At 37.6% G+C, this 16,685-nt stretch overlaps 1 protein-coding gene across 4 annotated transcripts in view; it reads left to right on the top strand.

The window, feature by feature from the left end:
• The window catches only part of wu:fa11c10, a 31,167-nt gene extending 17,350 nt beyond the window's left edge, over positions 1 to 13,817 (top strand). For all 4 annotated transcript variants that reach the window (XM_003201185.7, XM_003201183.7, XM_073938791.1 and 1 more), the window contains one exon: positions 9,887 to 13,817. In XM_003201185.7, coding sequence (XP_003201233.1) covers positions 10,396 to 11,736 — 1,341 coding nt within the window. In that variant the 5' untranslated portion in view covers positions 9,887 to 10,395 and the 3' untranslated portion in view covers positions 11,737 to 13,817. The remainder of the gene's footprint in view (positions 1 to 9,886) is intronic.
• The last annotated feature ends 2,868 nt before the right edge of the window (positions 13,818 to 16,685 follow it).

The following is a 16,685-nucleotide window of genomic DNA, read 5'->3' as shown; positions in this document are numbered from 1 at the left end:
GCTTGTTTCTTGTCTCTTAGACACATAATCTTTATTATTTTAGACAACTTTTTTCTGCTAATGATGAATTGGTATTTGGAACAGGAAAATTAATCAATATAACTTAATCATAATCTGATGGCACTTCTCATTTTCTTTTTTAAATTTCTATATGAATTATATGCTTTTAGACAAAATCAATATATATTAATGTTACAGGAAAAAATTATAAATGTATATTAGTAAATAACTGTTTTCAGAGTACTAAATATTAAATGAAACATCACAAAATGTGTGTATATATTTATACAGCAGTGCTGTCTGGTATTCGAATCAGATTGCCTTACAGCCATGCGATATTCTGCAATAACAGCACTTGTACAGCCTATTCACCCTTCTTTACTACTCCGCCCACATAGAGTGACAGCAGATGAAAAAACTCACTACAGTTTGACAAATATTGCATCTGTTGGGCAACATGATGTACTTTTAAGGCTTTTTCAGGCGAGAATGTAGTTGTTGAGATTGCAACTGCCGTTCATTTATAAGGATAGTGTCTATTTTAAATATTTAAATTTCTGAGATACAGCACATCGGCATACATCAGAGCAGAGCATACATCTGCTCATACTGAGCAGAGCAAAGGCGGTGGACATTGTCCATCCACAAGATGGCGACAGATACCGCATAATAAGCCTTTAGAGGAGAAAAGATTGGTATATTTTCAAACTAATAAAATCCTTATAGACCTAATAAAATCACAACACATCAGATAAACTTATAAAAAAGAAAAAAAAACTACTTTGGTAGTTACTCAGGGGTACTAAAATTACACTGTGGCCTACACTGATAAATTGTGTTTTTTATTTATTGTTTTTGCACAATCTTCGGAGGATAATGCTGATTTAGCATGGTTTTTAAATCTGATTTACCTTAAGAAATATTTGACAAATTAATTGAATACTAGAATGTGAAAGCATTGATTATTAGTAATTGTAAACTGTCTAGAATTCTGTAGTAATTCTTGATTTATTAATAATAATATTATTAACATTATTAAAAAACAACAGAACTGTTGCCCCTAATTTTGTTGGGTAAACCATGAATGTGAGAAATGGCACTGAGGGCAACTGTATTTACATCTGTTTGGAAATCCATATGCTGAATGTAATTATTTATGGGAGATGAATGATGATAAAATCCTGAGGGCTCATTCAGACATTCTGCGTTAGTTGTTTCGTGGTCTATCTGTGGGACGTTTAGTACAATACCAGCTCTGTCTAATGATGTTGTGTTGAGAGGTCATCCCGGCCTGCTGTGGACAGAGGGTAAACAGCTGTGCTGTGTTACCACACATTGAGAAAAGAAGCCTGTTTAAAACTCTTTATAGCCAGCTGTCCTTCACCGATAGAGCTTTGTGGTAGTAACGGATGGAGGCAGTGTGAAAGGTTATCAGGCTAAAGGCTTGAGTCCTCTGGGGCGTCTTTATCGCAGTCACTGAGGTGGGCTGAGGGAGAGGTGTGACTCTGTCAATGCAGTAAAAGCCGTCAGGGAAAACCCTTGGGAATTATGCTAGTTAGCTTGTACTTACACCTAACAGCTACAGTATAGTGCAAGAGGTCAAAGATTTAAGTGAGCGGTCACACAAATGAGGTTCATCTGTAGGGCACAGCCACTCAAAATCACTTTAATATCACCGAACAAGCCATTATCAATAAATCAATAAGGAAGTGTCACATAAAAGCACTGGGGATATATAACAACATGTTGTTCAACAGTAGTTTATGACTGCTTGTCCAAAATAATCTCCTTATCAGCATTTGCCTTGAAGAATATGACTCTTTTCTACACCAGGGATGGTCACTACTTGTGTTTGATTCACACGTTCATCTTTATTTCTGCAGTGCTTTTTACAATGTCAATTGTTGTCAAAGCAGCTTTATATTAAAGAAAGAATAAAAAGACAACAATATTTCAGATTGTGGAATATTTTCAGCATATCTGTTACAGTCACCAGAGATCTAACCCTCATAGATTGCTAGAGAACATTCACTTTCACTCGCACTACAATTATGCTACTATATTAACCACAACTCCCTTCAGGCACCACACACACACACACCTGTTCCAGTTCTCTGTTAATTACAAACACACTCCTGCTGGGAGCTACTCAAGACATGGACCATATAAAGAGCACACACACTCACAAACATTTGGTGACTCTAGTTCACTGTATTGTGGCATTACAAAGTGTCATCCTATTCGTGTTTGAGCTTTACCTAGTTTTCCGTTATTGATTCTTTGCCACCTGTACCGATTACTCACCTGATTTTGACTATGTCATTGGATTACCTGTATGCTACTGTTTGTTCCTGTATTTGACTATTGCCAAAATGACTATTTTTTGTTAATAAAAGCTGCATGTGGATCCTCCTTTGTCTATTGACACACAGTTCCAATATCAGTCAGACAGCACAGCAGTGGTACACTGTAAAAGATGCTGGGTTCGATCCACTCAGTTCCTTTATGTTGTTCCAACAGAAACTGATTAATTTAACTTTTTAAACCATAATTTTTACACATTTAAGTGGATTGAACTTAAAACTATTGAGTTGCACCAAAATAAATGTGAGAGTCGTGTTGCTTCAATTAATTTTAAATATGCAGATTTAACAAACAGCAAAACTAATTTTTTGATTGTGTATTTGCTGGTTAAGATTAGGTTAAGAATAATTCAGCTTAGCTTAAAGGAACCTTCCACTTTTTCCCCTAGTCTCCTAGGGTTAAACAGTTGTTTTTTATATATAATTTTTTAGTCCATTCATCCAATCTCCATGTATCCAAAAAGTTTGAATATTCTTTAACTGTATTGTGTACTAAGACCAACTAAAAGTGAAAAGTTGCTGTTTTCTAGGTTGATATGGCTAGTAACTATACTAGCATTCAGGTGTAATATTCAAGAAACTTTGTTGTCGTACCATGGCTGCAGCAATGTAATTACAGAAGAGTCCAATTTTAAATAGGATAATTATCAAAACTATTTTTTTTTAGCAAGATGGTAATGGTTTAGTCTGATTCAATGGTATATGCTAAGCTAAAAGTGCTCGTGCTAGACCCGGAGATAAGCCAAATAGAATATGGGAAAATCTTACTGTTTTAGGTGGCTTGCAAAATGAGCCTATTTACCAAGAAAGTGGAGTGTTCCCTTAATATGAATGTCAATGTTGAGTAATATTCCACTGAAAAAAAGAAGCTACACCAACCCCTACCAAGCAAGCCAGAGGCAACAGTGGCAAGAAATCAAGCTCTTCCAATTGACGGAAGTGGAAAAAAAAACCTTGGGAGAAATCTCTGTCAGGTTACCAATCTTCTCTTACCAAGTGGAAAAGGGGCAGAACGGCAGTCTGAAAAGACGTCAGTGGGCTTGTCAATGATGAGCATTCATCGTTGACATACCTTCTCTATTTTCTTTACACAACTTCCGCTTTTGTCAGCTAAATGTCTCATATTCACATTTGGGAGAGATTCCTGAGATCCCCTGTTACTCATAGTGACGTCAGATCTACTGTGCGCAGTCCTTACCTAACACCTCTGAGGATTCACATAGACTTCCTGGAATGTTGGCATGTTAAAGGATAGCATGTAGCCTGAGGAACAGGAGTGTAACTGTCAAAGGTGATTCAGTTTTAAAGTAAATCCAGGTTGCTCGGAGAAGGAAATGATGGTTTTGACCTATTTAGAGCTGTCATTCTCCAGTAATTAAGCCTTTAACATGTCTGCATGCAGACATCATTTCACATTCAGCTTTTCTACAGTGCTTTAAAGTGATAGTTCAGCATAAAATGAAAACTCTGTCATCCTTTACTCATCCTTTACTTGTTCCAAACCAGTTTGATTTAGTTTCTACAAGGATGATATATACTGTAGAATGTTGGAAACCTTTGACAAACATAGTAGGAGAAACAAATTCTATGAAAGTCAGTGTTTCCAACATTCTTCTAAATATTTTTATTTTTTCCTCTGTTCCTTGGCAGGCCTTATTAGCTAATATTGTTCATCCACTGTGTCTACAGGATCTACCCTTTACTAAAACATCCAAGAAATTTCATGAAAAATTTGGTCCAATTATAGGCCATTCCATTAAAACCTGGAAAGCAGCAGAAAAGATTATGGGAGCATCAGATTGTTATTGTGATTCCACAGGCTGTGCGATTTGGGGAAAATATCTAATTGCAATTTGATTTATGATTTAGTAAAAGCTTACAGCTGATCTTAATTTAATGCAAGCTTCAGCTTAATAATCTGTAAGCCGTGGCAACAATTCTGCGACAGCTTTTGAAAATGACCTGTTTTTGTTCTGTTTCTGTGACTTTGAAACCAAAATATTCCCATATTACAAATGCTGTTTTTCTATGATATTAATTCGTTCAATAAAGCAGCAGCCCCAATAATTCCTCTTGTCAGCGCTTTCCTGTGTTTCTTTTTTTTTTTTTTTTATTGTGGGCATAGTTCAATTGCACAATTCTGACTGGGCAGAACGAAAGTGTGCTCACTCAATCGGCTAGTTATAAGACAAATGGACATCGTGACACAAGAATCAATCGTTTATTCTCGTGTAATGTGGCATAGTTCCCGACAACCGATACCATGTATCAAGCATAGCGGGCTGGTTTTAAAGCACTTCACCTGGGATGTTATTCGTTATTTTTGTTTACATACAGTTGAAGTCAGAATTATTAGCCCCCTTCGAATTTTTTTCATCTTTTTAAAATATTTCCCAAATGATGTTTAACAGAGCAAGGAATTTTCACAGTATGTCTGATAATATTTATTCTTCTGGAGAAAGTCTTATTTGTTTTATTTCGGCTAAAATAAAAGCAGTTTTAAATTTTTTAAACATCATTTTAAGGACAAAATTATTAGCCTCTTTAAGCTACATTTTTTATCGATAATCTACAGAACAAACCACTGTTATACAATAACTTGCCTATTTACCCTAACCTACCTAGTTAACCTATTTAACCTAGATAAGCCTTTAAATGTCACTTTAAGCTGTATAGAAGTGTCTTGAAAAATATCTATTCAAATATTGTGTACTGTCATCATGGCAAAGATAAAATAAATCAGTTATTAGAAATAAGTTATTAAGACTATTATGTTTAGAAATGTGTTGAAAAAAACTTCTCTCCGTTAAACAGAAATTGGGGAAAAAATAAACAAGCGGTCTAATAATTCAGGGGGCTAATAATTCTGACTTCAACTGTATATACATATATATTTAATATTGCAGCCACTTGCGATTAACTTATCACAACATTTTAGATTGCGATTGCGATTCGATTTCGATTAATCGCACAGTACTATTCCACACCCATCTGCCGTAATAATAATATATGAACTGGTAACAAATCTTTTTTTTTTTTTTACTTGCAGATCTTTACCATAAACCCCCTAGATTTTTACACTATATTATAATTTTCTCATCCTTGGCCTTTTTTTATCTTCCCCTCTCACGTGTCTGTCATGTCAGGCCTGTTGTCGCAACCATAATTGATAGATATTCTTAAAGCAGCAGATCTCGTGCAGTCACGCAGAATTCCCCTCTAATTACATTGTGGAGTTTCTTTCAGCCAAAATTAGTGAGGTCATTTTTACTCTCCCCCTACAGCTGTACACCGCAGCACTCGGCCCGCCGTCTCCCAGTGGATTCACCCATGGTTTTTTAGGATTAGCTTATTTGCATCACATTTTCCTCTATCTAGTGTACAGTGTGTCCTCAAACAGTAATAAAACGAACATTGGAAATCAAATCCATTCAAATTTAAAAACACCCACAAAAACATCACTGTTAGCTTGAGTGTTTAAGCCGTTAGCGAACATTTTTCCATTCACGTTTTTTGTAACTCAACCAACGGTACATTTTACCACTAAACTCTGTGGGGAACATTACATCAGCTCTCAGAAATCAAGACCAGATCTTCAATTTTGTGCCCAGTAAGGTTTGTTTTGGAGATGCCTGTATGTGTCTGTGGTTGTGGCAGTCTAACGTGGGTGTGTGTCTATGTATGTGGCTCTAAGTGTGTGTATTCCTGGCTCTCCCCATGTCTTCAGTGTTGTGGGTCCAGTTGGCTCAGTGGTGATAGACTTCTGTTATCTCAATCAGTTCACACCACGTTTGTGCCTAAAGCTGTTCGTGCCACCATCGCTCTTGTGGCCATCACATTCCAGTCTGGAATGTGTCTGCTTCTGTTGGAGGATCTTATTTTACATGAGACCTAAACACTTTAATGGTTTTGTGATCACTGTGTGCTGTAAGATGACCTTGAGTTTTGCTCCCGTTGGACAGATCATTGCTGTAAACAATGGTTCTCAGCTGGTCAGTTACAGTTCACAAGGAACCAAACTCTTGCTTATTGTGGTCTGCTGAGGAAACCTATTAGTAGGCCCACACGGAATCTGTGCATGCAAAAACACACAGATTTTTAGCCCATCATTGAGTCTATTTATTTACCTGTGTAAATGTGTGTAAATTTATATATATTTCGTTTTTAAATTATTTTAGCAATATTATTGACCAATATGAAAATATTCATGTGATTTATTTACAGTACAGTATGTAAAGTAATATTTAGTAATATAGTCTTTTAGTAGATACATTTAGGGTTGTTGTGATACCATTAGTTCATGTGACGATACTATACCAGCTGATGTATTGTGATACCAAGTAGTATTGCGATGCTGTAATTCATACCTCAAATGTCAGAAATACTATATTTTATATGCTATAATAGGCCTACTTGAATTGAATTATTATTCCCTTATTTTTGAATAAAGTATTTGCACGTCTCTTCACCTGAAATGTATTTGACACTTACCTGCTACTACCTATGTAACCCGGTGAGCGATAAAACAATGCAATTCTCTGTAGCACACCCTCTTGTTGTCTGTAATAGTGTTGTCTCGGTACGTTCATTTCTCGCTAACATTTAAGCGCCGCTAAGCGCATTTTTAAACCACTGATTTACGGTAATATTCACCAGTGCTCAACAGAAATGACTGTGGCCGTGAAAGTCATCAGTTCATCACTCTTGAGGGACTGCAAACACAAATACAGGGACACTGGAGCGTTTTAAAGCCATCTAGATTAGTTGATTGCTTGTCTGTTTTTGCACTCGGTAAACATCTGTGAAGTGCACTTAACTGACCAATCACAGTCATTTTTGTTGAGCACTGGCGAATGCTATGCCAGTGTTTAAGAACGCACTCAACAGTGCTTAAATGTCAGCGGGAAATTGGCATTTTTTTTTCAGAACCGACATTCAGTATTGTGACTAATATAGTGAAAGAATCAGTTTATTAACTTAAATTTGATAAATGGTATCTAAAATGTGTGTTTGGAAAAGACAACATTAGCTAACTGGTGCCATTTTCCTTAAGGAGCTGAAAATTAGGTCTAATATCCCTTTTTAATTTCACTATCCATTCAGAATGGACCATCAGGTCACCTGGAAGAAATTATGAAATTTGTGTCACTTTCTCTTCGCTGATAAGATATACAGCCAGGTACACAACGTTCCTGCGTGACTTCAGGCGATACTTCTGGGTTTCTTCTCACCACTGCCTTGATTTCATCTTTAAAATGGCGGCCACGTGAAATCAGTCTATTGGCCTTGAAGTTTCTACACTCCTGATCTAGTGTATAATTTAAGCATGAGCTGCTACATTTGCTGTATGCTGTTTATGTGCTGATCTCTTTGATTCCTTAGGTAGTTAAATAGTTTTCAGAGAGGGCTCTGATGACTTAACAAGCTAAGAATTTTTGTAAGCTCTCATTGTTATCTATATACGTCCATGTAAGCCCTTGTGCTTGTGGTCTATGGTCTATGTAGAAGAGCTTTCCTCCATGCTGGTGTCTGGTAAAGGCCAGTTTAGCGCTGGGGAATACAGAGATGTAGAAGGGATGGAATGATGATCCACTTTGGTTTTTGGACACTAGATCTGCCTCACCCCTTTCAGCATGGCAGGGTCCTGAGCAACTGTGGTTACTATTAAAAGCTTGGTCACCGAGAGACAGCTGTATATGTGTGAGTGTGTTTTCATCACTATCATCATCATCTTCATCATCATCTAAATGTATTACAGAATTTGACCTAGATAAGCATTTATTGCATTACTCTACTTATAAGCTACTCATAAGACACTATTACAGATAGAGGCATCCCAAGCATGTTTAAATAGTTTGGTTTTCATAATTAAAACACCACAACAAAACATTTTTCAGTTATCGCAGACCAATGTGAACCAACATTTAACCCTTCTCAGCTGTCTGATTCATGCAAAGACCACAATGGAACAATCTGTGGCAACATTAATCCTGCATCCAAAGCAAATCACTCTGCAGAATCAATAAAATATAGTGTGGAGCAGAGCTGGACTTCATCCATTGAGATTGGATTGGATTGTGAAAAATTTGCTGTCCAAATTAATTTGAAATTGTTCAAATAATAGCTACATGAAACTATCTATTAGTGTCTTAAGGGATGACAGTAGAAAAGGAAAGATTGTTTCAGATGAAGAACTTATTAAAATGTTTTGATTAGGGTTAGGATGAAAATCACAATTGTAGTATCTGAAAAAATATTAATCACCCAAATGTTTATGATAAAAAAGTTAAATGGGGTCAGTTTTGATATGATGTAGGAAATAATTGCAGTGCAAATCAAGGAGCTCATTTAAGCAATTGAGGCTTTTTATTGTTCAGCCTTTCAGGCGAATGTCTGTAAGGATAGAGTCTTTTTTTGAAGGCTGTACATTCTGTTCTGTAATTAGGGTTTAAGATTATATTTAGATTTTTGCCTGAACTATTGCTTGGTTAGAGAATATGTTTTACTGTTGTACTGAGTCTTTTCTATCTTATTAGTGAAAGTAGGGGAGAGGGAGTGTAACGGGGATGAGGGCCTAGACACAAAGTCATGCTATAAAAAGATTAATTAAAAATGTGTATACGAATATAAGGAGGATGAGGATGGCTTGGAATGGCAAGGAACAAGCCTCTCAGCGTTCTTAATGATGTAATCCAAACCTTTAACGTAGTAATGAAAAGGAGAATAGTAAAAGAAAAAGAAATTGACTTCACTCCCCTGACACTGAGGATCAAGAGAATATGAAAACATCAGAAGTTGTGATGAAAAAAAGAATTGAAGAAGAGATTCATTTTGAGCCAGCACAGACTTAAAAGAAGTTCTCTTAAGTGAAGGTAAAAAAGACTGTATGCATTGTGTGGCATTCAAGCTGTGGGGATGCTCACGAGTGTTTCAGACAGATTTAAATGAGCCTTGGCTTGGCTCTTGTCTCAGACCAGAAAATAATATATGATAATCTGCATATAATGTACTTTTGTAGATACAATACACTAAGCAGCCTTGTGTGCTCTCGAACACTGGACAAATGGAAAGGAGGAGGACATTTAAATATTTTCATAAAAAGGCACTGTTTGATGCAACTGAATGTAAAAGATTGCAGCTGTTCTTTCGCTATGCTCTTTTCTTTCTTGTTTCTTTTCAAAGAATCACATTTGAATGAAAATTCAGTAGGAGTGTTTGTTGTGAGTGGGGGAAGGGTGCAATTGGTCGGAGTTCTAACCTTCAGCCAATCAGAGATCAGTTGCTGGTTTCTCCTCCTCTTGTGCTTGGAACCCTTTTCCTCTTTCCAGATTGGTTGCTCACACATGCAGCATCTGGAGGCTTTAAGAGTGGAGTGGGAGGGGTCAGACGGTGCATTTAAACCAAACGTCTGCCCCCATTCACTCCAGTATTTGTTAGATGTGTGGAGTAGAGTGAGCGAGAGGAGGTCCTCTTTTTGCTTATCCATGTCTGACAGCATCTCTTTCTTTCTCTTCTTCCTCCAGGAAAAGAGTCCAGGATTGCAAAAAAAGGCTCTGGTTTTTAAGGAGTGTTTTACAAGTTGGAGGCATCCAGAGTCTGACGGGATAGGACTGAGCCACTGTGTTTCACAAAAACTATTCCGCTAACCTTTCAGCTGTAAGAAGCTCACTTCAGGATCTGCCCCATCCTGGTGGGTCACTCAGCCGGACTGATGTGGAATGCGACCCTTTATGACCCCATCCCACGGGCCTCTATTCAATGAGCCGGACTCGGGAGAGCACAGATAATAGAAGCAAGAGGCTGCCCCACAAAAAAGAGTGAAGTAACAGCAGCAGGAGTGTTCGGACTGGTAAGAAAGTTAAAGGGGCCCTTAAAGGTGGGGAAAAAGAGCTTAAAACACAAAAGAGCAGGAATAAAGAGACCTGTGAAAACAAAAGTCTTTCTTGGGACTGCAAGGCTTTCATAAAAGCAAGAAAAACTTTGACCCTTAGCCTTCATTTCACCTCTTAAATTAATCCCACTGCTACCCATCATGCCAGTGGAGACCCTTCGTCCCACAGATGGACGTCTGACGGGGGGTCCCTTCACCTCTGCCATGCCTTTCCGTATCCTCAACAAAGGCCCGGGCTACTTTCGCAGACTACCAGAGACAGGAACTCGGAAGCTTAGTGCAGTTGAGCGCCTGGAAGCAGACAAGGCCAAGTACGTAAAGAGCCAGCAAGTAGCACTTACTAGACAAGAACCTGTGAAGCCCCCAATAATCCGCAAACCGCTATTATCACCAAGCATGTTAATGCAATGCAGAATAAATACTCCACCAGCAAGGAAGATTACCCGACGGGTACTGGATACAGAGAATGGAGGACCAGATCATGGCATGAGCAGAGGGCCGCAACTCAACCTGGAAGTACTCAATAATCTAATCAATGTTTGCGATGGGCCACTTGCATCCTCTTCCATTCCTTCCTCTCCTTCTCCTACAGCCTCCTCTCCCTCTTCTGGTGGTCAGAGCGTTGGTAGTGGACAATCTGCAGAACTGCAGCACTGCATCAATTTCAAAGCACATCTTGCCTCAACACCTAACTCCTCTCGCACATCTTCTCCTCTTAACAATCAACCCTCACCTGCAGAGCCTAGCCGAAGGCCGCCTCCTGTCCCAGCTAGAGCTCCCCGACTGGTACCACAAGGTAGTTATGGTCCACCCAACTCTGTAACTGTACGACGGGTGGATGTGCGACCTCAAGCGGAAATCAGAAAACCTCAAAGAATGCCTCTACAGCCCAAACCTCGGCAGACCCAACCACAGGTAGCCCAGCCACAGGCACCTCCCACACCTGTTCAGCAGCAACCTTCGGCAGCTCACCCTCCATCCCCCTGTATACCTTCCAGCCCACGACTTCTGCGCCCGGGCATTATACCCCCACCTTCCCCTGCTTTTACTCGCCTGTCTTCAGCCAGCTCACGAGGCTCACGTCCAGGTTCAACCCGGAAACACCCCTCCCTCCACCGTTCCAAATCAGACTTAAGTGATCGTTACTCTCGGGCCACAGCTGACCTGGAGCGGTTCTTTAATTACTGTGGGCTGGACCCAGATGAGGTGGATGGAATGGGTGGTGTGGAGTGTTTTGCCCGGGCAAATTCGGACATTGTTTCAGTCTCAAAGCTCCGCAGTGTCAGTACGCCTAGCTCAGAGTGCGGGGATGGACAGCGAGGAGAGGAAGAGGATGATGAAGATGACGATATGGGGCCTATCAAACCCAGTGAGCGGGTTCCCTACGGCATCTCCGTCATCGAGAGGAATGCCCGTGTCATTAAGTGGCTCTATGGTATTAGGCAGGCACGAGATGTCTCACAAAACATTTCCAATGTCTAGAAGCTTCATTCAGGATGTCTACTATGCCAGGAATATCAGATATAGACAACATAAATATGCCAGACTGAACTGAAGTCTTTCACACACTTAATATTTATTGTCTGAAAATGTTTAAAGGCTCTGACAAGTAATTGTTTTGTTTGTATTTGCCTTACTTACGGGATAATGTTCATGATGTTTGTTACATAGAATTTACATGGACATCCTGTATCTTGAGCATCTGATGAATCTCCAGATGCAGAATCCTACAGACTTTCAGCACTGTGACTTTGATGCAGTTTGATTTAAGCAATAAGATGATGATATAAAAGAGTGACTGAATGGATGATGATGTCGATGAAGGCAGCAGTGGATCTGCTGTGCTGGTGCTGTTCAGGTACAAAGTCTTTATTTAACAGCAGTGCTGTGGGACGTGTGGCCTAAGCTAATTTCTTGGAACCGTTGTGTTCATAGTATTGAAAATCAAGCAGGTACTTACTAGTTTTGGAAGCCTTTCTTTTGTTTAAAGAATTGCGGTATGATTAAATCTATTTACATTGCATTATGAGGTCGTCATTTGGTGTCTGTGGTATTGAGGCCTCAGGGACGTGTTTAATAAGCCACACCTAACAGAGAAACGGACTGCAGTGTCCTACCAGTACACATATAGAAACCAGGATGCACACTAACCCCTGCTCACTGTGCACACACTTTTGCTCCATAGGTGTCAAATTCACAAGTGCGTCAGATGTTTGGTGTAGATGTTTTTGAAGGCGAGACTATGATACTGTGAAGAATTCAGAGCTTCCATGGAGACACTGCTTCTCAGCAAACATGGCTGATAGACTGTTAATATTGCATAGAGGTTTAGAAGTTTAAAATATAAGCATGTGAGAGATTCTTGTCAGCATGCACATGTCAGTGTACAGCTGTATAACCTGGCAAAGCACAGTTGCACAATGTGCACTCCTCAAACATGCATTCCAAAAACCTATGGACATACATTCCGTTCAACATAATGTTTATATATGGCTTGTGTGAGTTGTGGTTGTTTGTGACTGTTCTTTTTGCCTTTTTCAATGTTTTGGAGAGAGATTTTTTTTATAAGTCAGCTGTTTAAGAAAGGTGAGGTTTGAGAGCTTACAAAACTGAGAGAGTGTTTGGCTTGATACTCTAGGGCAGGGGTCCAAACTCAGTCCTGGAGGGCCAGTGTTCTGCATAGTTTCTGCCTGGAAGTTTCAATTATACCTTTTTTATTGCAATTTTAGAACACAGAACATACAAAGGCAATAACAACATTATATTAACATCCAATCAAATGCAATATAAGAAGAAAATAAGAAATAAAATTATTCTAAAAACAAAACTTCAGGCGTGAAAATAATAAAGTTCTTTTTGCCTTGGTATTTTTTGTTTCTTTTATTGTGTATAGGTAATGACCTACTTCTATTTTAAAGTGAGTAAGATTAGGTTTTTTACAGCCCATTTACATTTATGAATAAAAATGTTCCATTTAAAATGAGCAAATTAACAATATGCCAAATTTTGAAGTCGACTGTATTCTCATGAAAAAGGTGGTTAGAGCTAAACTATGCAGAACTGCGGCTCTTTAGGAATTGAGTTTGAAACCACTTTTCTAGGGGGAATCAAATCTGTTAAATGTGTTTACTGCAGAATCTTCGCACTTGTACTGAAAATGAAAGCCTTACAAAGAGAAAATGTGATTTTGATGGGAACTGGTTGAATTTGTGAACATTGAAAAGTCATGAATCTACACAAGAGGATGAAAGTTTTTAAACGTTTTGCTTTAAAACTTAATAATCAAGATTATTTTTTCCTTGACTGTGCAATCTAAATATAGCCATAAATACATGAAAAGATGAATGCAACATTTCCATTGACTGAGATACATTGCTTTGCTGGCACATTCAGAGGGAAAAGACACAAAGGTACACACCTTCATACAGCTCAGCACAGTAGTAATTGAAGTAAGAGGGTAACATGATGGATTTGCTTTTTTTGTCAAGTTTACCATTGGCTCGGAAAGAGTCGAATACAAAACTGGTCTTTTGAAGATGTCAATAAAAAGATGTTTTTGAAAACAAGTTGTGATTTGATTATTTTACTATTTCCATATATTTATTTTAAACTAAGAATGTCTATTGAAAGACAGCATGTTAAATCTAAGGGTATCAGATACATTCCACCATGAGACAAGATTCATACTTTAACTGAACAGATGTTGCTCTCTAAACCCTTGCTCACACTGATTTCAGCCACGATTTATTCATATTACTTATCCAGAATATGTTTTACGCAGCGGATGAATAAACAATCATTTCACGTCAAATGCTTTTGTTTCATAAAGCCTAAATGTAGCCAATCGTCACACAGGAGCAATGAAGATTATTATTTTTTTCTTGTAGCCTGTATAGTATTTTTGACTCTATGAATCACCCGAGACCATGGTCCCGAGCGACAAGAAGTCACCCAGTGAGTAAAAAACAGCAGCAGATGTAATTTTGTCTCACCTGGTCCTTTAATGCCTGTTTCTGCTTTCAAGCGTTTATATTTGTGCAAAATGTCGTGTCATGAGGTCGAGTTTAAAGTCTCCCATTGACCTAGACCTTAGTCAAATGTGAAATATAAACAACCTTGGACGAACAAGCAGAGAATTACAGCCAGAAGTGGATGTGACTAACCGCATAAAAGATGAAGAGGACAGTGTGATTCTGACAGCGTTTTCTGCATGCCAGTTAGTTTTTATCGAATAACCTGCCGTTTTAATGCGACAACATATAAGAAGGCCGGGCCGGGTAAGACTTATAGTAATTGCTGTTTCCTAGTGAGTTGGTTTGAGTGTTAAGTAAACTGATGGTGGAAAGTAGATGTGTGCTCATAACGTATTTCCACCAGCTGCTTCATTCAGCAGCACACTCACAGTACTACGGTAAACACTTCTTCTACACCTGCGAGCCTCCGGCAATATATTCACTCCTGGATAATGGGAAGGATTTGCAGTTAAAGCTTCGTACGCAGTTTTTGTGTAACTTAGTATGCACTTGTAATCAGTTCTGGAGCTTATTCTAATACCCTATGTTTATTACACATTACAGTGAGATGCATATTAAAAATATTACTGTAATTAAACTTGTGTTTTGGGAGGATTGCACCACTGAGGCTGGTAAAATTGGAGTTATATTATCTAGGGTTTTTTTTAATCGCAGCTGAGAAATATGAATCACTTTGTCTAACGTGTTTAAAATAGATTCATTCAAACAATAGTGCCCCAAATGTGCTTTGAACAGTGTTGCTGAATTAGCATTTCTGACACAGCTACACTGCCTTCACTGCAGCATGAATAAATTATGTTGTTATTTCTATGGGATAATTATTTTATTTTATTGTTTGCTGACGTTGTTTGTGCAGATGTGGTTGATTTGTAATGTTGATGCTGAGAAATATTTTTTTTTTTTTTAAGATTTGTTGATTCTTTATTGAGAATAGAGTAGTCTAAAATATGTCTGACACCTCTCAGAAATTAAAATTATTCTGAATAATATAAGGCTGATGATTACATTAATACCTTAGAAAAGTTAAGGTAGGGGAGAGCGAGGACCTTTTTTCTGTAAAAACCTAATTTTAAAAGATAATATTAGCAGAAATGTATTTTTGCTGTGGTAACTAACTCACAAGAGTGATCTATCAAAACCAGGTGTTATTTCGTACCATTGTAGAACAACTCCAGTGTAACTTCACTTTAAACAGAAGTTGCACCATGTTACTTTTGACTCCATCAGCAGTAACGAACGTAAAACACGGTGGGTCAAAAGTAACACAATATTTGCTAGATTTACTGGCTTAATCTTGTTTATTTTAAATATATCTGACCTTGTTAATGTTAACTGAAAACATATATATATTTTTTTCAAAAATTATTAAACGGCACTTTCATTTTGAATTTCAATTCCATCAAATGTTTTAAAAGCAATCCCATAATGCAATATGTTAAAATTTTTTACATATTTATTATTATTGTTATTATTATTATTATTGTCAATATGCATTAATTTGATAAAACATCTAAATTTAATTACTGCAAACTCTAATGAGGAGGCAAAAGTAAAGTATAAACATTAGCAGTCGGACATACGTAATGTTGCTTTTGTCCACACAGGAACTCACACTGCCATGTAATCCTGATTTGCTTTTATACTGGAAAAACTCAAACACTGCAAACTTAAGCATGTGTTATAGCACTAAATAATCTGTAGATTGATCATTTCTGTGACACATGAAAAGTGAAACACAACTTGTAGTAAGGAAAAAAGAAACGCTACAATAATTTACTTTCTGCACTTGAAAACTAAAATTTGGAGATAACCACAGTACACGGTCCTGAAATCAGGTGATATTTCAAGCTCCTTCAAGGGTTGCATGGTGAATGCACTGTTATAGCCTGGAAAGCAAATGTTGCCAAGGCATCAAGTAAATTAGTTTGTTATTTATGCCCATGGTCTCCCCTAACTTACAAATAAATAAAAAAAGTCTTGATAAATTTGGAAGTTTGGCTTTAGCAAGTTGTTGCAGAAAAAAATGATTGATGCAAATTGCAAACTCTAAAACAAAATAGTGACATTTAAAATGATAATAAAGCAAAAATCATGTTTTACTGAGGCACAGAAAATGACAAAAATGAAATCCTGCGTGAAAAAACATTTTATTATGCCATGCCAATAAAATACCAATGATAAAAACTTCATAAGCGTTGCACTATATCAATATTTGGAGTAATAACTAGCATTTTCTATCAAAACAATTTAAAACATTTTGATATTCTGACCATTTGCCATTTTCTGAAAAAAAAAATAAATAAATAATGCTCTAAATAACATTTTTATTTGAAATTTGGGAGAAATCAGATCAGACTTTTATTAAATGAAATAAATAATAATATTTTATTCAACGTC

The sequence above is a fragment of the Danio rerio genome, chromosome 23, assembly GCF_049306965.1.
Source record: "Danio rerio strain Tuebingen ecotype United States chromosome 23, GRCz12tu, whole genome shotgun sequence".
NCBI classification, from domain to species: Eukaryota; Metazoa; Chordata; class Actinopteri; order Cypriniformes; family Danionidae; genus Danio; species Danio rerio.
This window is presented reverse-complemented; position numbering and strand designations above follow the sequence as displayed.